The sequence below is a fragment of the Oncorhynchus kisutch genome, linkage group LG21 (genome assembly GCF_002021735.2).
Source record: "Oncorhynchus kisutch isolate 150728-3 linkage group LG21, Okis_V2, whole genome shotgun sequence".
Classification (NCBI taxonomy): Eukaryota; Metazoa; Chordata; class Actinopteri; order Salmoniformes; family Salmonidae; genus Oncorhynchus; species Oncorhynchus kisutch.
In genome coordinates this window covers 14,372,575-14,393,729 of record NC_034194.2, presented here as the reverse complement: position 1 = coordinate 14,393,729, position 21,155 = coordinate 14,372,575, and the positions used below count along the sequence as shown (strand labels likewise).

At 41.3% G+C, this 21,155-nt stretch overlaps 1 protein-coding gene across 1 annotated transcript; it reads right to left on the bottom strand.

Moving 5' to 3' along the window:
• Positions 1-5,251: 5,251 nt before the first annotated feature.
• Positions 5,252-20,248, bottom strand: LOC109866598 (tyrosine-protein kinase SRK2-like). Its single transcript, XM_020455350.2, has 8 exons — positions 19,523-20,248; positions 17,575-17,696; positions 15,464-15,627; positions 13,311-13,479; positions 9,731-9,889; positions 7,432-7,613; positions 7,149-7,314; positions 5,252-6,829 (listed from the first exon to the last, which is right to left on the bottom strand). Exons 1-8 carry the CDS (start codon positions 19,897-19,899, stop codon positions 6,621-6,623), a joined length of 1,548 nt encoding a protein of 515 aa, XP_020310939.1. The 5' UTR covers positions 19,900-20,248; the 3' UTR covers positions 5,252-6,620.
• Positions 20,249-21,155: the final 907 nt, after the last annotated feature.

Sequence of the window (21,155 nt, the reverse complement as noted above, 5' to 3'; positions counted from 1 at the left end):
TGGAAGTATGCTTGGGATCATTGTCCATTTGGAAGACCCATTTGCGACCAAGCTTTAACTTCCTGACTGATGTCTTGAGATGTTGCTTCAATATATCCACACAATTCTCATGCCTCATGATGCCATCTATTTTCTGAAGTGCACCAGTCCCTCCTGCATCAAAGCACCCTCACAACATGATGCTGCCACCCCCGTGCTTCACTATTGGGATGGTGTTTTTCAGCTTGCAAGACTCCCCCTTTTTCCTCCAAACACAACGATGGTCATTATGGCCAAACAGTTCTATTTTTGTTTCATCCAACCAGAGGACATTTCTCCAAAAAGTACGATCTTTGTCCCCATGTGCAGTTGCAAACTGGAAGAAGGTGAGGACCAAGGTGGTGCTTTTTTCTTGCGGTTTTGGAGCAGTGGCATCTTCCATGGTGAGGAGCCTTTCAGGTTATGTCGATATAGGACTTGTTTTACTGTGGATATAGATACTTTTGTACCTGTGTCCTCCAATATCTTCACAAGGTCCTTTGCTGTTATTCTGTGATTGATTTGTACTTTTCACACCAAAGTACGTTCATCTCCAGGAGACAGAACACGTCTCCTTCCTGAGCGGTATGACGGCTGCATGGTCCCATGGTGTTTATACTTGCGTACTATTGTTTGTACAGATGAACGTGGTACCTTCAGGTGTTTGGAAATTGCTCCTAAGGATGAACCAGAATTGTGGAGGTCTACAATTGTTTTTCTGAGGTCTTGGCCGATTTCTTTTGATTTCCCCATGATGTTAAGCAAAGAGGCACTGGGCTTGAAGGGAGGCCTTGAAATACATCAACAGGTACACCTCCAATTGATTCAACTGATGTCAGTTAGCCTATCAGAAGCTTCTAAAGCCATGACATAATTTTCTGGAATTTTCCAAGCTGTTTAAAGGCACAGTCATCTTAGTGTGTGTACATTTCTGACCCACTGGAATAGTGATACAGTGAATTATAAGTGAAATAATCTGTCTGTAAACAATTGTTGGAAAAATTACTTGTGTCATGCACAAAGTAGATGTCCTAACCGACTTGCCAAAACTATATTTTTTTAACAAGAAATTTGTGGAGTGGTTGAAAAACAAGTTTTAATGATACCAACCTAAGTGTACGTAAACTTCCGACATCAACTGTAGCTAGCTAAATTATTACAAACGTTGTGACAGTGATTTTATAGTTTGCAATTGTGAGAAAATAAAAACAAGCCATCTCCTGAACATATTCTGTGCAAGGACGCTGATCAGCTGTGAAGCTAACTAGTTAGCTAGCTCTTTCGTCAATGACCTAAAAAGCTTGCTTAGCCTTTTTAAATGACCCTGAGTTGTAGACATGCAGCACTTGGGTTAGCTACTTTCGAGCTATCCCATTACCCTTTGCGAGATTACAAGACAGATCAGGCGGAATCAATGCGCTATCTGACGTAAGACAATGGGACAGGAACTCTGCTCCCCTTCCTCAGGAATGGGACTGTATTCCAATATGCAACCTTATAACACCTGCTGTAAATATAGGACACTATAACCTAGTATTAATTTTAAAAGCCATATGAATTCTTAGTTTCACAAACTGCAATCTATGGAACAGGATTTTCACAAGGAGTGACATCGAGGTCACAGGGGTCACTGTGGCAATGGCAGCGTCTGCATCCCAACAAATATCAATTTAAACTTCTATAGCACTTTCCATAATAGAAATCTCAAAGCACTTCACAATCACAAACAAACAAGCAATATATCCAATAGAGGCCAGTTCGTGGCTTGAGCAGAGGCAGCTTGAAGAGGGCAAGTCTGGGAATCAGCCTGACTCTTATAGCCAATTGGACTTCTCCTCTTCCACTCTGTGCAGCATCCACTTGGGTGATGCCTCAGCAGCTCTGGGCACCAGAAAGCTCACCACACAAAGTTCAGAATAGTAGCCAGTGGTCCTCTTTACGAGCCCTCTGCCTCAGCACTGCCGGATTCCTCTGTCTCCCATTCCTTTCACGCTTCAAGCAACTCCTCACATGATGTTGGCAAAAGATCAGGAACTGGCATGACAGATGAAAGTAGAAAAGCGGGTACTGTTTCCACATGCATTTAAAAATAATGTTTTATTACATTTGTAATGCACTTTTCATTATACAGAATAATCGCAAAGTGCATTATTTGCATTTCATTTATGCATTTTTTTCAAACAAAAACATTAGCCAGTTACCTAGCTACCTAACCAAGCCAAGAGTTGACCTATCAGTCAATCTGCAAATCTGTGGCTCAAAACCAGCAGTTATACGCAATAAAACTTGTTTTTGTAACCAAATTATTTTGTTTTCGATAACACTCAAAACCAAATGGCACCATATTCCCTATATAGTACAGTGGTGGAAAAAGCACAACATTTACATTCTTGAGTAAAAGTTAAGATACCTTAAAAGAAAATGACTAGAGTAAAAGTGAAAGTCACCCAGTAAAATACTACTTGAGGAGAAGTCTAAAAGTATTTGGTTTCAAATGTACTTAGGTATTCAAAGCAAAAGTATAAATAATTTAAAATTCTTTATATTAAGCAAACCAGACTGCACCATTTTCTTGTTTGTTTTTTTATTTACAGAATGCCAGGGGCACACTACAACACTCAGACATAATTTACAAATTAAGCTTTTGTTTAGTGAGTCCGCCAGATCATAGGCAGTAGGGATGACCAGGGATGTTCTCTTGATAAGTGTGTGAATTAGACAATTTTCCTGTCCTGCTAAGCAATCAAAATGTAACGAGTACATTTGGGTGTCAGGGAAATTGTAAGGAGCAAAAAAGTTCATAACTTTCTTTCGGAATGTAGTGGAGTAAAAGTAAAAGTGGTCAAAAAATATATAAATAGTAAAGTACAGATACCCCAAAAAACTACTTAAGTAGTTTATACCACTGGTAGTGCACTACTCTTGACCAGAGCTTGTACACTATATAGGGAATAAGGAACTCAAAAAGCTTTGAGGCTCTCGAGCCAGCCCTCATTTTTATGCAGGGCACATACCGCGGTGACATCATTGATTATCGGAATACACACAGGCTGGGATTTCAGCAGGAACGCTGGGGAAACTATTCAACAGTCAGGACTACCTGAAACATGTTATAATGGAGAGGTATTTAGTATTATGTCATGTCTTGGTTCAGTTATAGCTAGGTCACACACTCACCGGAATATGGCATCTTTAAACCTGGAATCCTTATTGGTGAAACAGACATGTTCGTTTGCGATGTTATGACAACAAACATGTTGTTTCCCACTCGGACATCAGTGCACGTGCAATAGTAGAGCACTATGTACTGTAAAAATGTTTTACCATGCTGCGCAATGCTCCTCAGATCTGCCCACAACAAAAACAATAACAACATTGGTAGGGCGCCCAGTATCGCTGTTTCCCCCTACGGCTAATTCCGTGTTTTAGTGCAACAATAACAAAGCATCTGCCCACCAGTTTAAGTAAAAAGCTGAAGAATGAGCCTCGAGAAATGTAACCACTCTCAATTAATAGACAGGGCTATAGATGCAAGGACTGACCAACCATGTTTAGGCTATATAGTGTTTGTTTCCAAACATTTGGAGGAAAACAAGCTTATATTTTGGGTTATGATGGGGGTACGACAGTTAAACCAAGCTCATGAGGCATTTACAGGTTTTATTCTAATTGGTATATACAACTAATATAATTCCAAAAATGATTGTGGCAACTAAGGATTCTAGCTTTAAACTGGTTTCATGTCATAGCAAGGCAATGTTATGAACAGTTCTAAGTACAAGGAGAATGTTGGCGCCATCATGTGGTAAGAATGGTCATTTACACTTTGGAAGAATGAGGTTGTAATACAACTTTAAAGAGCGACTGCCTTCAAAAAGTAACGAAGTCCTTTGAAAACGGCCTACGTGGCATTGATACGAGCCGAACAGTCATTATGGTGTCAAACATTGACGTGTAAATAGTATAACTTGGTCATAACGTCAGTCTTGTCTAAAACGGAGTTTGGAACATCCGTGCATCACAACGGGTAAAAGAAGGTTGGGTTTTGATTAGATTATGTACATTTGCCAACTGACATGGGATGAAAAGCTGTCAACACTAATTAGATTTCGTGGATAAAGTCGAGAGCGATGCGTCCTCCGAAACACGACCCTGCCAAGCCGCACTATTTCTTGACACACTGAACGCGAGTAAACAAGACATCCCGGCAGGCCAAATCCTCCCCTAACCCGGACGACGCTGGACCAATTTTGCGTCCGGTCTCTGCGACACAGCCCGGGATCGAAGCCGGATCTGTAGTGGCGCCTCTACACCACTGCGGTGCCTTAAACCGCTGTGCCACTCTGGAGGCCCGTTGAAATCCCGTTTTTCTAATGTGCAACAGAAAAACACGTGTCAATCGGAGTGTGGCTCTTCAAAACAATGTATTACAAAACAGAATATATCAGCGGATTTAGTGTCCCTTGACCGAAACTGTTGGCAACATGTTATTAAATAATTCAAAATGATAATTAAAATGAGCTAATCAGAACAAGGGATGGCACACAATGTTACTGTATATTCATATTATGTATACTGAGGAAAAATATAAACACAACATGCAACAATTTCACTGAGTTACAGTTCATATAAGGAAATCAGTCAACTGAAGTTAATTAGGCCCTAATCTATGGATTTCACATGACTGGGCAGGGGGCAGCCTTGTGTGGGCATAGGCCCAGCCAATCGGAATTAGTTTCCCCCCACAAAAAGCCTTCAATACAGACAGAAATACTCCTCAATTTCATCTGTCCAGGTGGCTTGTCTCAGACGATCCCACGGGTGAAGAAGCCGGATATGGAGGTCCTGGGCATACGCGGTTAAACGTGGTCTGCGGTTGTGAGGCTGGTTGGACATACTGACACATTTTTTTAAATGACGGAGGCGGGTTATGGTAGAGAAATAAATATGAAATTATCTGGCAACAGCTCTGGTGGACATTATTGCAGTCAGCATGCCAATTGCATGCTTCCTCAAAACTTGTGCAGTTTTGTCACAACACGATGTCTCGTGACAAAACTGCACATTTTAGTGGACTTTTGTCACCACCACAAGTTGCACCTGTGTAAGGATCATGCTGTTTAATCAGCTTCTTAAAATGCCACACCTGTCAGGCAGATGAATTATCTTGGCAAAGGAGAAATGCTCTCTAACAGGGATGTAAACAAATTTGTGCATACAATTTGAGAGAAGCTGTGTGTGTATGGAACCTTTCAGGGGTCTTTTATTTCAGCTCATGAAGCATGGGACCAACACTTTACATGTTGCATTTAGATTTATGTTCAGTGTAGATTCTCACCACAGATGACTTATTAAAACAAATTTATACCAAACAAAAGTCTTATTCTTATGTATCAAACATGACATTCAATTCATCTTTCAATAAACACATTTAAGGAAACAATCTGGTTTTTCTGATAAAGTGTACACTTGCATACAGGTTATGATCTACACGTACAAATCAGCCATTTTTAGAAACGTATAAAATATTTTATAAAGTGATTGGTAATTATCAACAAGCACTTGGACAATTCCGGTCTCACCAAATAAGTCCAGTGTCAAAACCTTCCAGTCATTGATCCATGAAAGAGGCATGCTAGAGTGAGAAAGAAGGTGGCACAATCCAACGCCTCCGATCCATCATACAATCAACAAAATGCCACTGCAGTGTGGAGAGCAAGCAGTCTGCCCGGTTATTCAATTCCAGTTCCTATTGCACAATAACAGCATCCCCACTATGACATACATAGACATTAGGTGAATGTACAATAAGATTTACTCTCTAAATCCTTCCCTTAAAAATCAAATTCTGTCCAGTTGAATCATATCTACTCTTTCTGTGAAAATATTCTATCAGCATTACTCGGTCATTCCAATCTATTCACGAGTGTTCAGTGACATAGTGCCCTCTCTCACCATGCTTCAGAGTAGATCATGCAAAACCAACAAAATGCGCCTGATGAATACTTGGCAGCCAAGCAGTGGAAGATTGTGGAGTGAATGCAGAACTATTTCGCCAAATCGAGATATAGCTCCATCAGTCTTACCGGAGAGCAGCTGTTGTTATGAAAGCCCAACCGGGTCACGGACAGAGTTTGTGACTTCATCAAAGAGCATCTAGTGTGTTTAGCAGTCTCAGTATCACCCATTTAAAAGTGCATTAAGTTTGGCCAACAAAATCTTAACTAGTGGGAGTGTCACAAACGACAGTTACAATAGAGGATTATCAGTCATAGTCATGTCGGACTTTCTTTAATGACAATACATGAGCAGCCAAATTAAACCTCCACAAACAATATTTTCTGATCAAACATTATATGGTCCCACGTGTTCGACCGCAAAATATAATCCCCCAAAAAATAGATATTCAACCATAATGTGATCAGGGAGAGCGCAGTTCAACTATGCTAAAATCAATGCTATCTGCATGCTAGATACAAACTGTTGGGAGTATGAAATACCCTTCATATTTGATTATATTACTTGTGGCACAGTGGACATACCCTACTTTCCTCTGCTGACCCATGAGCAGAGCATCATTGATCCCTGTATACAGTACAGTACTAATAATGGTTGGCGTCATCGTAGGAGGTCACATCCAGGTCAAAGAAGTCCTCTAGCTTCCACTGTAGGGTCTCAAAGGTGGGTCTGTCGTTCTCATTCTCCTTCCAGCAGTCAGACATGATCTCATACATCACCTTGGGACAGCGTAATGGGTTCGGCATCCTGTAGCCTGTGGGCAGCTTCTGGACCACCTCGTAGTTGGTCATGGCTGGAACAATAACAGGGGACCATAGTTCTGATCTCACACGGTAACACAATCTAACCTGATGCTGTGCATTTAGTGTGGATAAACTATGAACACTCCCTTGAAATTGCAAGTGGTGTACAAATAGACAGGGTGTCAGGTGTTGTTTTTTTTTACTGTTGACTGTAGTGCATGCTACTCATACAATATTTCTACCCCGCCCACTGACATTATTGTACACTCAAAAATTCCACGGTAGTAAACAACAGGATTAACAATGACTGATTACACCAGCTTTATTTTCTATAGAGTAATACATTAAACATGCATGTAAAAGTCTTACTTGGATAGGGCATCCCACCGAAGGTCATGATCTCATATAGCAGAATGCCGAAGGACCACACGTCAGACTTGATGGTGAACTTGCCGCTGTGGATGGCCTCTGGGGCGGTCCATTTCACAGGGAACTTAGTGCCCTCTTTAGCTTCGTAAACGTTGTCACTCTCCATCTAAAACAACAGGAATCAAATCGGAATCCTCAATACTACATTTTTGACAAACCGTCCCGACTAATAACAAAATATCCCCTTCTCTTGTTTTTATTACTAAAAGACAGCGATACCCACCATGAAGACTCTGGCGAGGCCAAAGTCAGCCACCTTGCAAATGTTGTTCTCTCCCACCAGAACGTTGCGGGCTGCCAGGTCTCTGTGGATGTAGTTCTGCAGCTCCAGGTAAGCCATCCCAGCAGCCACCTGGGCCGCCATCTCTAGCTGGTCTGAGATTACCAGCTGCGTACCCTTGTCCTCTGTGGAGGAGGAGAGAAGGTAAGTACCATGGTCAGAGAACTGATATTTCATTCTAATGAGTGCTTAAGTCAAATGTTCTAGTACAATTTCCAGAATAACAGTGTGCATGCAAAAGTATGACTATGCGATTATTTGTAAAAGTTTCTGAAGTTTAGAGTCCCCCCCCCAAAACAATTGATAGTAATGGCCGAACGTCTGAATTTGTGCCCGTGTGTAAGGGCATCTAGTAAAATATAGGGGATGTAATGCAGACAGTCTCGGGGCCACCAACATCAATTTCACATGGCCGCTCCAAGAGGTGACTATCACTCTGACAGGCAATGACACTGCATATTTCATGCTATGGCACAGCATCTCACATTGGGAGAAAAACACAAGGAGTGCTGGCAGTCTCCAGTGAGTCCATAACATCAGATCATCTTAAATATACAGTGCATTCGGAAAGTATTCAGACCCCTTTACTTTTTCCACATTCTGTTACATTACAACCTTATTCTAAAATTTCCCTCTTAATCTACACACAATACCCCATAATGACAAAGTGAACAGGATTTTCAAAATATATATATTTTTAACATTTACATAAATATTCAGACCCTTCACTCAGCACTTTGTTGAAGAACCTTAGGCAGCAATTACAGCCTCAAGGCTTCTTGGGTATGACGCAACAAGCTTGGCACACCTGTACTTGGGGAGTTTCTCCCATTCTTCTCTGCAGATCCACTCAAGCTCTGTCAGGTTGGATGTGTGCTTAGGGTCTTTGTCCTGTTGGAAGGTGAACCTTCGCCCCAGTCTGAAGTCCTAAGCAGGTTTTCATCAACTCTCTCTGTACTTTGCGCCGTTCATATTTCCCTCTATCCTGACTAGTCTCCCAGTTCCTGCCGCTGAAAAACATCCCCACAGCATGATGCTGCCTCCACCATGCTTCACTGTAGGGATGGTGCCAGGTTTCCTCCAGATGTGACACTTGGCATTCAGGCCAAAGAGTTTAATCTTGGTTTAATCAGACCAGAGAATCTTGTTTCTCATGATCTGAGTCTTTAGGTGCCTGTTGGTAAATGCCAAGCAGGCTGTCATGTGCCTTTAACTAAGGAATGGCTTCAGTCTGGCAACTCTACCATAAAGGCCTGATTGGTGGAGTGGTGCAGAGATGGTTGTCCTTCTGGAAGGTTCTCCCATCTCCACAGAGGAACTCTGGAGCTCTGTCAGAGTGACCATTGGGTTCTTGGTCACCTCCCTGACCAAGGCCCTTCTCTCCCGATTGCTCTGTTTGGCTGGGCGGCCAGATCTAGGAAGAGTCTTGGTGGTTCCAAACTCAATGATGGAGGCCACTGTGTTCTTGGGGACCTTCAATGCTGCAGAAATGTTTTGGTACCCTTCCCCATGCCTTGACACAATCCTCTCTCGGAGTTCTACGGACAGTTCCTTCAACCTCATGGCTTGGTTTTTGCTCTGACATGCACTGTCAACTGTGGGACCTTATATAGACAGGTATGTGCCTTTCCAAATCACATCCAAACAATTTAATTTATTACAGGTGGACTCCAATCAAGTTGTAGAAACATCTCAAGGATGATCAATGGTAACAGGGATCAATGGTAACAATTTCGAGTCTCGTAGCAAAGGGTCTGAATACTTATGTAAAACATATTTTTTAGACATTTGCAAAAAAAATAAAAAAGTTGTCATTATGGGGTATTGTGTGAAGACTGATGAGGACATTTTAAAAAGAAAATTCAATTTTAGAATATGGCTGTAACACACTTTCTGAATGCACTGGATGTAACTTTCAAACTATAGAAGCATGGCCCGTATGATGCATGTTGCATATTCTTTACAGGCAACTGTATCACACAAAGTGAAGAGGGAGCAAAACTGTAGCTTCTTTTGGTTGTTGCCAAATGTACACTTCATCCAAAACATCCCCGATACACATCACTCAGTTGCATAAGCTAAAGAAACGTCTGCACTGTATTTCAACTCTTGCCACAGACACATTGTTGAGGTGGTGTTCTAATCTAAACGGCCAACAACAACCAGGGTCTGGTCCACTGAGGAAGGGGCAGTGGTCTTGTATGTAGGTAGGTTACAATGCAATACACTAGTGTGTTCTTACTTTGGAGATAATCCAGCAGACTGCCATTCTTCATGAGCTCTGTGATGATGTAGATGGGTTCCTCCACAGTACACACAGCGTAGAGCTGGATCAGTTTGGGGTGCCGCAGTGTCTTCATGATATGGGCCTCCTGTAGGAAGTCCTTAGCGTCCATGGTGCCTAGGATATCAAGAACATGTATACGTTGTATTGCACTCTAACACGAGCTGGAATTCAAACCAACCTGCACTGTGACGAGAACGTGTAGTCAAAAACGTGATTTTCCTGTGTTTCATGTAATGAACAAAAATATAAACACAACAATTTCAAAGTTTTTACTGAGTTATAGTTCATATAAGGAAATCAGTCAATTTAAATAAATTCATTAGGATTTCAGATGAGTGAGAATACAGGTATGCATCTGTTGGTCACAAATACCTTAAAAAAGGTAGGGGGCCGCCCAAGTGGCACAATGAGTGAGGCGTTACTACAGACCTGGGTTCGATCCCAGGCTGTCACACAACTGGCCATGATGCCGCAATATTGGCCCAGCATTGTCCGGGTTAGGGGAGGATTTGGCCGGGGGGGTGGCTTACATGGCTCATCGCGCTCTAGCGACTCCTTATGGCGGGCCGGGTGCCTGCAGGCTGACTTCGGTCGTCAGTTGAACAGTGTTTCCTCCGTCACACTTCCGGGTTAAGCGTGCGCGTATTAAGAAGCGCGGTTTGACGGGTCATGTTTCGGATGACGCCTGACTAGACCTTCGCCTCTGCCGAGCCCATTGGGGAGTTGCAGAGATGAGACAAGATCGTATATATATATATATATATATAATATACACACACAGTTGAAGAAGTCGGAAGTTTACATATACCTTAGCCAAATACATTTAAACTCAGTTTTTCATCATTCCTGACATTTCATCTGAGTAAAAATTCCATGTCTTAAGTCAGTTAGGTTCACCACTTTATTTTAAGAATGTGAAATGTCAGAATAATGGTAGAGAGAATGATTTATTAAAGCTTTTATTTCTTTCATCACATTCCCAGTGGGTCAGAAGTTTACAACCACTCAATTAGTATTTGGTAGCATTGCCTTTAAATTGTTTAACAAGGGTCAAACGTTTCAGGTAGCCTTTCATAAGCTTCCCACAATAAGTTGGGTGAATTTTGGCCCATTCCCCTGACAGAGCTGGTGTAACCGAGTCAGGTATGTAGGCCTCCTTGCTCGACAAAAACGCTTCTTTAGTTCTGCCCACAAATTTTCTATGGGATTGAGGTCAGGGCTTTGCGATGGCCACTCCAATACCTTGACTTTGTTGTCCTTAAGCCATTTTGCCACAACTTTGGAAGTACGCTTGGGGTCATTGTCCATTTGGAAGACCCATTTGCGACCAAGCTTTAACTTCCTGACTGATGTCTTGAGATGTTGCTTCAATATATCCACACCAGTCCCTCCTGCAGCAAGGCACCACCACAACATGATGCTGCCACCCCCGTGCGTCACGATTGGATGGTGTTTTTTGGCTTGCAAGTGTCCCCCTTTTTCCTCCAAACATAAGGATGGTCATTATGGCCAAACAGTTCTATTTTTGTTTCATCAGACCAGAGGACATTTCTCCAAAAAGTATGATCTTTGTCCCCATGTGCAGTTGCAAACTGTAGTCTGGCTTTTTTATGGCGGTTTTGGAGCAGTGGATTCTTTCTTGCTGAGTAGCCTTTCAGGTTATGTCGATATAGGACTTTGTTCCTGTTTCCTCCAGCATCTTCACAAGGTCCTTTGCTGTTGTTCTGGGATTGATTTGCACTTTTCGCACCAAAGTACGTTCATCTCCAGGAGACATAATGTGTCTCCTTCCTGAGCAGTATGACGGCTGCGTGGTCCCATAGTGTTTATACTTGCGTACTATTGTTTGTACAGATGAACGTGGTACCTTCAGGCGTTTGGAAATTGCTCCCAAGGATGAACCAGACAATTTTTGGTCTACAATTTTTTTTCTGAAGTCTTGGCTGATTTCTTTTGATTTTCCCATGATGTCAAGCAAAGAGGCACTGAGTTTGAAGGTAGGCCTTGAAATACATCGAAGTGGTATAACCTCCAATTCACTCGAATTATGACAATTAGCCTATCAGAAGCTTCTAAAGCCATGACATCATTTTCTGGAATTTTCCAAGCTGTTTAAAAGGCACAGTCTACTTAGCGTATGTAAACTTCTGACCCATTGGAATTGTGATACAGTGAATTATAAGTGAAATAATCTGTCTGTGAACAATTATTGGAAAAATTACTTGTGTCATGCACAAAGTAGATGTCCGAACCGACTTGCCAAAACTATAGTTTGTTCACAAGAAATTTGTGGAGTGGTTGAAAAACGAGTTTTAATGACTCCAACCTAAGTGTATGTAAACTTCAACTGTATGTATGTATGTATGTATGTATGTATGTATGTATGTATGTATGTATGTATGTATGTATGTATGTATGTATGTATGTATGTATGTATATATATAAATAACATTTAAAAATAAGGTAGGATGTGGATAGGAAAATCAGTCAGTATCTGGTGTGACCACCATTTGCCTCATGCAGTACATCTCGTTCGCAGAGAGTTGATCATGCTGATTGTGGAATGTTGTCCCACTCCTCTGCAATGGCTGTGCGAAGTTGCTGGATATCAACGGGAACTGGAACATGCTATCGTACACGTCGATCCAAAGTATCCCAAACATGCTCAACGGGTGACATGTCTGGTGAGTATGCAGGCCATGGGAAAATTGGAACATTTTCAGCTTCCAGGAATTGTCTCAAGGAACAGATCCTTGAGACATGGGGCCGTGCATTATCATGTTGAAACATGAGGTGATGGTGGAGGATGAATGGCACGACAATGGGCCTCAGGATCTCGTCACAGTATCTTTGCAATCAAATTTCCAGCGATAAAATGCCTGCCCATTCCACTCTTTTCACAACGTTGACATCAGCAAACCGCTCCTCCACACAACTCCATACACGTGGTCTGCGGTTGTGAGGCCGGTTGGACGTATTGACAAATTCTCTAAAACGACAATGGTCGAGAAATTAACATTTCATTTTCTGGCAACAGTTTAGGTAGACATTCCTGCAGTCAGCATGCCAATTGAACACTCCAGCAAAACTAGAGACATCTGTGGCATTGTGTTGTGTGACAAAACTGCACATTTTAGAGTGGTCTTTTATTGCCCCCAGCACAATGTGCACCTGTGTAATGATCATCCTGTTTAATCAGCTTCTTGATATGCCACACCTGTCAGGTGGATGGATTATCTCGGCAAAGGAGAAATGCTCACGAACAGGGATGTAAACTAATTTGTGAAAAAGATTGAGAAATAAGCTTTTTGTGCGTATGGCACATATCAGGGCTCTTTAATTTCAGCTCATGAAACAGGGGACCAACACATTACATGTTGAGTATATTTGTTTGTTCAGTGTATATATACTTAATGATTTGATATTGAGATAAAAACAACTGCATTGGAACTTTAAGGAGATGCAAAATTAAGGATTTGAAATAACGTGATTTTATGGGTTTGAGTCCTGTGTTTGTGTTGTACAGGCTATTTACCAGGTTTGAGGGTCTTCACTGCTACTGCAGTGGTGTCGTTCCAGAGGCCTTCATGAACCTCTCCAAATTGCCCAGCGCCCAGTTTATTCAGCAGTTTGACAGACGTCCGGTCTATCTCCCAGTGGTCGGCAGTGTTGTAGGACAGACCATGGGTCTGAGGCGCCTCCATCTGACACGAGAGATACAACAAATCAGCAGAGACAGAGGAACTGTCCCAAAGTAGAACCTGACACCCTGTTCTCTTTACTGTTCAGGAAAACCACATGACTTTTGTTCTATTTTCCTTGAACGGTTAATGGTGCTATACATGGTTGACACGGAACAGCATCAGGCTATTGTATTAGGCCCAATATTTTAAGAGGGTTTATGTGATCTGGATATCTTTAGCAAATTTGCCAGGCACATTAATTCCATAAAGTGCGTGTACATCAATTCAGATCAAGAGGGCCACTAAACAAATCTGATTTATCGCAATCACATGATACTAGAGGTCGCCGGTACAGATTATTGGAGAACCAAAAAAGCAGATACCGATTATTGGAGGACCAAAAAAGCCGATACCGATTTAAGCGGCCGATTTGTATTTTATTTTATGTAATAATGACAATTACAACAATACTGAATGAACACTTATTTTAACTTAATATAATATATCAATAAAATCAATTTAGCAAAAACAAAGTGTTGGAGAAGAAAGTAGAAGTGCAATATGTGCCATGTAAGAAAGCTAACGTTTAAGTTCCTTGCTCAGAACATATGAACGCTGGAGGTTCCTTTTAACATGAGTGTTCAATATTCCCAGGTAAGAAGTTTTAGGTTGTAGTTATTATAGGACTATTTCTCTCTTGACTATTGGATGTTCTTATAGACACTTTAGTATTGCCAGTGTAACAGTATAGCTTCCGTCCCTCTCCTCGCTCCTACCTGGGCTCAACGACAACAGCCAACCTCGAAGCAGCGTTACCCATCGCTCCACACTTGCAGAGCAAGTGGAACAACCACTCCAAGTCACAGAGCAAATGACGTTTGAAACGCTATTAGCGCACACCCTGCTAACTAGCTAGCCATTTCACATCGGTTACACCAGCCTAATCTCGGGAGTTGATAGGCTTGAAGTCATAAACAGCTGCTGGCAAACGCACAAAAGTGCTGTTTGAATGAATGATTACGAGCCTGCTGCTGCCTACCATCGCTCAGTCAGACTGCTCTATCAAATCATAGACTTAGTTATAACATAACACACAGAAATACGAGCCTTAGGTCATTAATATGGTCGAATCCGGAAACTATCATCTCGAAAATAAGACGTTTATTCTTTCAGTGAAATACGGAACCGTTCCGTATTTTATCTAACGGGTGGCATCCATAAGTCTAAATATTCCTGTTACATTGCACAACCTTCAATGTTATGTTATAATTACGTAAAATTCTGGCAAATTAGGCGGCCCAAACTGTTGCATATACACTGACTCTGATTGCAATGAACGCAAGAGAAGTGACACAATTTCACCTGGTTAATATTGCCTGCTAACCTGGATTTATTATCTAAATATGCAGGTTTAAAAATATATACTTCGGGTGTATTGCTTTTAAGAAAGGCATTGATGTTTATGGTTAGGTACACATTGGAGCAATGATACGCACCGGATCGATTATATGCAACGCAGGACACGCTAGATAAACTAGTAATATCATCAACCATGTGTAGTTAACTAGTGATTATGATTGATTGATGTTTTTTTTATAAGATAAGTTTAATGCTAGCTAGCAACTTACCTTGGCTTACTGCATTCGCCTAACAGGCAGTCTCCTCGTGGAGTGCAATGAGAAGTAGGTGGTTAGAGCTTTGGACTAGTTAACTGTAAGGTTGCAAGATTGAATCCCCGGAGCTGACAAGGTAAAAATCTGTTGTTCTGTCCCTGAACGAGGCAGTTAACCCACCGTTCCTAGGCCATCATTGAAAACAACTTAACTGACTTGCCTAGTTAAATAAATATTAAATAAATAAATAAAAATTGGCCAAATCGGTGTCCAAAAATTCCGATTGTTATGAAAACTTGAATTCGGCCCTAATTAAATCGGCCATTCCGATTTAATCGGTCGACCTCCACATGGTACAGTAGTTAACAAAGAAAGTCAACGGAACACCATACCTTTTTACATGGTTCAAGCAGCCGTACACAGAGACCATCCTCCTGTTTTGAGTAGTGTTCCACCAACTCCCTCAGAGTTAGGAAGTTCTTGGACGTCGACACGTAGTAGCCTCCAGAGTCCATCTTCCTTACTTTGTAGTGCTTCACTTTGCACTGGTCCAGTACTGAAAGATGCATAGAAAAGCATAAGGGCAGAACACTACAAAGTGTGAATGAAGACAGTAGAATCAACCCTGGCCATGAAAATGTGTGCCGAAGAGTAAATAAATGGGGAAAGTACCATGTTAGAAACTGTTTATATGGCCATTATGGAATAATGGGCTGCCTACATGATAAACATTATTTTTTGGTGATTTGGCTCATTGTACTGAAGACGCTCAGAAATTACAAGTCCAAGGTAACAGAAAGATGCCGAGACTCAATTCCAAACCCCCAAAATATTGATTGCAAAATTAAACAAACCAATAAACTATGTACAAGGACTACTTTGAAAAATTTCCACTGAAAACTTAACATATTTACTTGAAGATCAGAGGAAATGTAAAGTTTGCAAATTAAACCAAATGCATGCTTTTTAACCATTCGCTGCCTGTACCCGCACGCACGACTAGCATCACCACCCTGGATGGTTCCGACCTAGAATATGTGGACATCTATAAGTACCTAGGTGTCTGGCTAGACTGTAAACTCTCCTTCCAGACTCATATCAAACATCTCCAATCCAAAATAAAATCTAGAGTCGGCTTTCTATTTCGCAAAACAAAGCCTCCTTCACTCACCCCGCCAAACTTACCCTAGTAAAACTGACTATCCTACCAATCCTCGACTTCGGTGATGTCATCTACAAAATAGCTTCCAATACTCTACTCAACAAACTAGATGCAGTTTATCACAGTGCCATCTGTTTTGTTACTAAAGCACCTTATACCACCCACCACTGCAACCTGTATGCTCTAGTCGGCTGGCCCTCGCTACATATTGGTCGCCAGACCCACTGGCTACAAGTCCATGAAAGGTAAAGCTCCGCCTTATCTCAGTTCACTGGTCACGGTGGCAACACCCACCCGTAGAACACGCGCTCCAGCAGGTGTTACTCACAGATCATCACTAAAGCCAACACCTCATTTGGCCGCCTTTCCTTCCAGTTCTCTGCTGCCTGTGACTGGAACGAATTGCAAAAATCGCTGAAGTTGGAGACTTTTATTTCCCTTACGAACTTTAAACATCTGCTATCTGAGCAGCTAACCGATCGCTGCAGCTGTACATAGTCCATCTGTAAATAGCCCACCCAATTTTCCTACCTCATCCCCATACTGTTAGGGGGTTGAATAATGTATATATGCATTAATAACATAAAAAATAAACTCTTAGCCTTCATTTGACACCAAATTTAATGTGCTCCAACTACTATATATATTAGTTAGTGCTCATGGGGCTTTTTACATTCAAACGCAAATGACTATTATTATGACTATTATTTTATTATATGATTATTATATTATATGACTATTATATTATATGACTATTATTATATGGCTATTATTAACATGAACAATGCATTGGTAGATAACAACACCACTGAACTTTCCTGTAATCAGGTTACTATGAGACTATTGCATTTGTCGTGACTAAGTTTACACACCACTGTAAATGTATACGCAAGGGACTTTTTCCTTCCGACAGAAAAGGCCAGCCAGACTCATGTGGCCCTCAACTGATGTTATCACAGTCTCTTTTTGAGAAGTAGAGGTCTCCCTATTTGTTTAACTTTATGACCTTGAACCATCAAACACTTCAGTGCACTATGGGAGGCTGTGATTTACCCAGAGTGAGGCGGGGATTGTTCAGGAATGAAGAAACAACTCGAGTTATTTGTGCATCGAGTTCCCTCCTCGTACCGGGATCACACGGAAATAGACTGATCGAAAAAATAAAAACACAAAATACAATCCTGAACAATAGAGCGAAGACACAAAATGTGTCAAACATCACAGTCATTCAAAACCTGTTCCAAGAGCATATTGTGAGAGCACATATTTGGCGGGGGGACAGATCTGAGCTTTAGTCTCTTGCAGAAGCGACAAGTACAAGACAACAACGCTGAAACTTACCTGAGAGTGAGAGCTCTCCTTTCTGACTCTCACATTGTCTGATGAGAAAGGATCCATGCTGGTTCCCCTCAGAAAGAAGCAGCTTCTCAGCATCCACTCTCTTGGTGTCTGCAAAGTACCACCTGTATAGCAGAACAGGAGGAAACAACAGTCAACCCCAGCATCATAGATATTCACTGGCACTGCACAGTGATATTTACTTGGTGGGTAGGTACATTAAGGTGTTCACTTAGCTTAGGGTTTTTAACAATACATCAAACAGATCTATATGATTGATACTATAGGCATCCACTGATCAAGTTCATTAGTTTATGTACACTATGAGACCGTGATACTTCAGTCAAACAAGTCCTGATTACCAAGACAAAACCCTCAAGGTTTCACAGGATGTATCACAACCGGCCGTGATTGGGAGTCCCATCGGGCGGCGCACAATTGGCCCAGCGTCGTCCGGGTTTGGCCGGTGTAGGCAGTCATCGTAAATAAGAATGTGTTCTTAACTGACTTGCCTAGTTAAATAAAGGCTCAATTTAAAACAAATATACATTCCCACAGACAGTGTGTTGAGAAAGGCAAAAATTAGACTGCAGCTTAACTAAAACCAGTTTCATGGGGATGATCACCAGGACAATACTTGAGCCACACCCAAGATAAAATTACTGACTTTGTTCAGAAGATGGACCCCTCATTAGTTAAATATTTGTTATATATATATATATTTTACATATGAAACACTTTACTTTGAAATGTACGTCTCACTGGCATTGATAAACTGAAGAAAAGGTGTGGTTAGTTGTTTTTAATAGGGTATGATAAGATGCATTATTTCCATAATTCTTGAACAGCCCATTTCTGAATTAGTACCGGTTCCATTATTTCAAAGCAATGACCCAAACATTATTTTTGACCAAGACACCCAAAGCCTGTTCGGTTTGGGTCAAAGTTCAGTTAAACTCTACGCCATGTCATGCCAAGTGCAATTCCCTTGCTTAACCGGTTTCTTTCTATATTTAAACAGTGCACTTGTATGTGTGTTGACCCTACAAACGGTTGTCAAAATGTAAACACAGCTACATGTACATTGAATCTCTTTACAGTTGAATCACTTTTACATTTGTATTTTTAACCTGATCTGGATAATTATTAACTCATTCATTGTACTTCCTTGTCATTGACAATCATTAACTTGTTTGACCAATCACTTAGGTCGAGATACATGGAACGGCGCCAATAGTGTGGCATTTGCCTATTGACTTAATCTGTTCGCAATATGGAAAGTTGGCATGCATTAAACCGAACACTAGCACTTTGAAATAAAAAATAAAAAATGACATTACTGTAGCCTATGTCAACTGTTGGTTAGTTGTGTGTTGTGTGTTTCTTTGAGAGCAGTCACTCAAATCTGAGGCCTCATCAAAGACTAGGTTATGAGGAAGTGCTAGGAATCCACAAAGCACTTACAGTATTGTGACTCATCATCTTTTAATTGGGATAATAAACATTCAACACCAGATTGCACCAAGGCTACATAGAACATGCTCATTCTCATAAACTGAATGTATACAAATATTTGCCAGATCCTCCTTGGAATGGTCCAGTGGTGTAGGGATACCAACAGGTCAGCTATGATGGTTAATCAAATGAGCACAACAGAAGAGAGTGTCAGAAAGCTAGTGTCCCCGCCTTCTGGAACATGCCTCAAGTGTGTGAGTCTTTTCTGCTTTACTCTGGCCTCAAATTGCCCAAAAATAAGTCAAGGTTATAAGGGATGTAGAATGAATTTTAATAGGCTACTCTATTTTCTGTAGCCCATTTTGTTCTTCGCCTCTTTGAATGAAGCCACCATTCTTCAAACCTGACCTGGTGCTGTTCTAGTCTAGTCTATACAGTAGCATAGATCAACTATTTCAATAGAATCATTTTAAATGGATATTGGTAGGCTACTTACGGCTCAGCATCCAGGCTCTCCACCGGAGCCACATAATTGGCTGGAATGTAACCCTTCTTGGCAGCTGAAAGTCCAGTGAGTGCTTTTGCATACCACCAATCACCAGCACCCTTGTCTAGAGCGTCTAACTTGTCCCCAGCATTGAAACTCAAGTCCTCCACGGTTCGCGCAGCATAATCATAGAGGGCGATATAAACGTAGCCAGGTCTCCCAAGGGGTATTGGTGGCAAAGCCCTGTCGGTGGGATGCTCCGCATGAATGTTTTTGATCACCACGATTTCGCTGTTCTCCTTCCCCGGCTCTGATTCTGACGGCGGTTTATTAAAACACGGGAAAACAGTCGGACAACACCACAAGCGCCTACCTAGAATGTCCATTGTGAATACTCACTGGTTTATCATACTAAACCATGTTGTGATCAAATAAAATGTTAGCCGTCCCTTTTGGCGTTAATATTCCACTTCGGTTAGAACGAATTTCACATCATAGATTGGATCCTAAAAAGTTTCACTCATTCCAGAAACGTCTTGTCAACCCTGGTCTTTGGACTGGAATAGCACAAAAACACCCTGACCAAAGGTAAAATAAAGCGATTTATTGCACGAGGCCAACAGTCACCATGTTTCCTGGTTAGCCTACTTTAATTTCTCAATCTGCTGCTGAGGAGACCTGTGTGCACTTTGAGCGCAACCCGCAAGGGGTGTTTACTTCCATTGCACCGCCTGCAGTGCAATAATAGCGTACCTGTATCCAGTGGCGGTTCTAGACCATTTCAACTGGGGGGGGGGGGGGGGGGTAAGCTGGGGCCAGTTGTACTGTTAGAGGGGCCTGTTGCATTAGACGTTATTGTTGTCATATCGTTTTCTTCACTGCATTGCAGGCATTAGCAGGAAAAAGACCATGTTCATAATCATTCAACAATGTATTTGCATTTTCTGTCTAATAATGAATGTAAAAAACAAAGAATGATAGCAAAAATTAGTTATGTAAAAATTATTGCATACTCCACATGTAGGGGGGCCTCAAGGGGGTCCAAAATTGTTGTCACAGGGGCACTGCCCCCCCCCCCCCCCCCCCCCATGTATCAGGTTTATCTCTGAATATTAGGAAAGTGAATTATTTGCGTTGAAAAGATGTGACTTAAATTCAGTATGTAATATCCCTGTAAAATATGTGATCACATATCTTGGTATTAAAGTTAGCAAAGATCAGAAAGAAAGGGACAACTTACATTTCTCTCCTTTTGTAGAGGACATTGGAAACAGATTTAACTCCTGGTTATTAAGAGATCTTTCTTATTCTGGACATGTACTTTTATCACAGTCTGAAGGTCTGTCCAGATTAGTTTACACCTCCCTTGCCTTGGATGTTCCTCTGTCAGTAACTAAAATGGTTGATACTAAATTATTTAACTTCACATGGGGCAACAAACCTCATTATTTAAGAAAAGCGGTAATATGTAGCACCCAAAGTGAGGGAGGGCTGAATGCTCTGGATTTTAAAACCTCTAATATAATATTTACGATTAAAAGGATACAAAACTAGGCTTGCAAAAGTTCATAAACAAGTACTTCTAACTTGGAACCTCATGTACAAACACAATTTTCCCTGACATAGATATACAATCTGGAAT

Excerpts from the sequence above, each read along its gene's own strand:
- LOC109866598 (XM_020455350.2), bottom strand. The coding sequence starts at position 19,899 with ATGGACATTCTAGGTAGGCGCTTGTGGTGTTGTCCGACTGTTTTCCCG. Across the intron at positions 15,628-17,574 it reads AGGAGAGCTCTCACTCTCAG|TACTGGACCAGTGCAAAGTG; the intron begins GTAAGTTTCAGC and ends TGCATCTTTCAG. Across the intron at positions 9,890-13,310 it reads AGTGAAGACCCTCAAACCTG|GCACCATGGACGCTAAGGAC; the intron begins GTAAATAGCCTG and ends TTGATATCCTAG.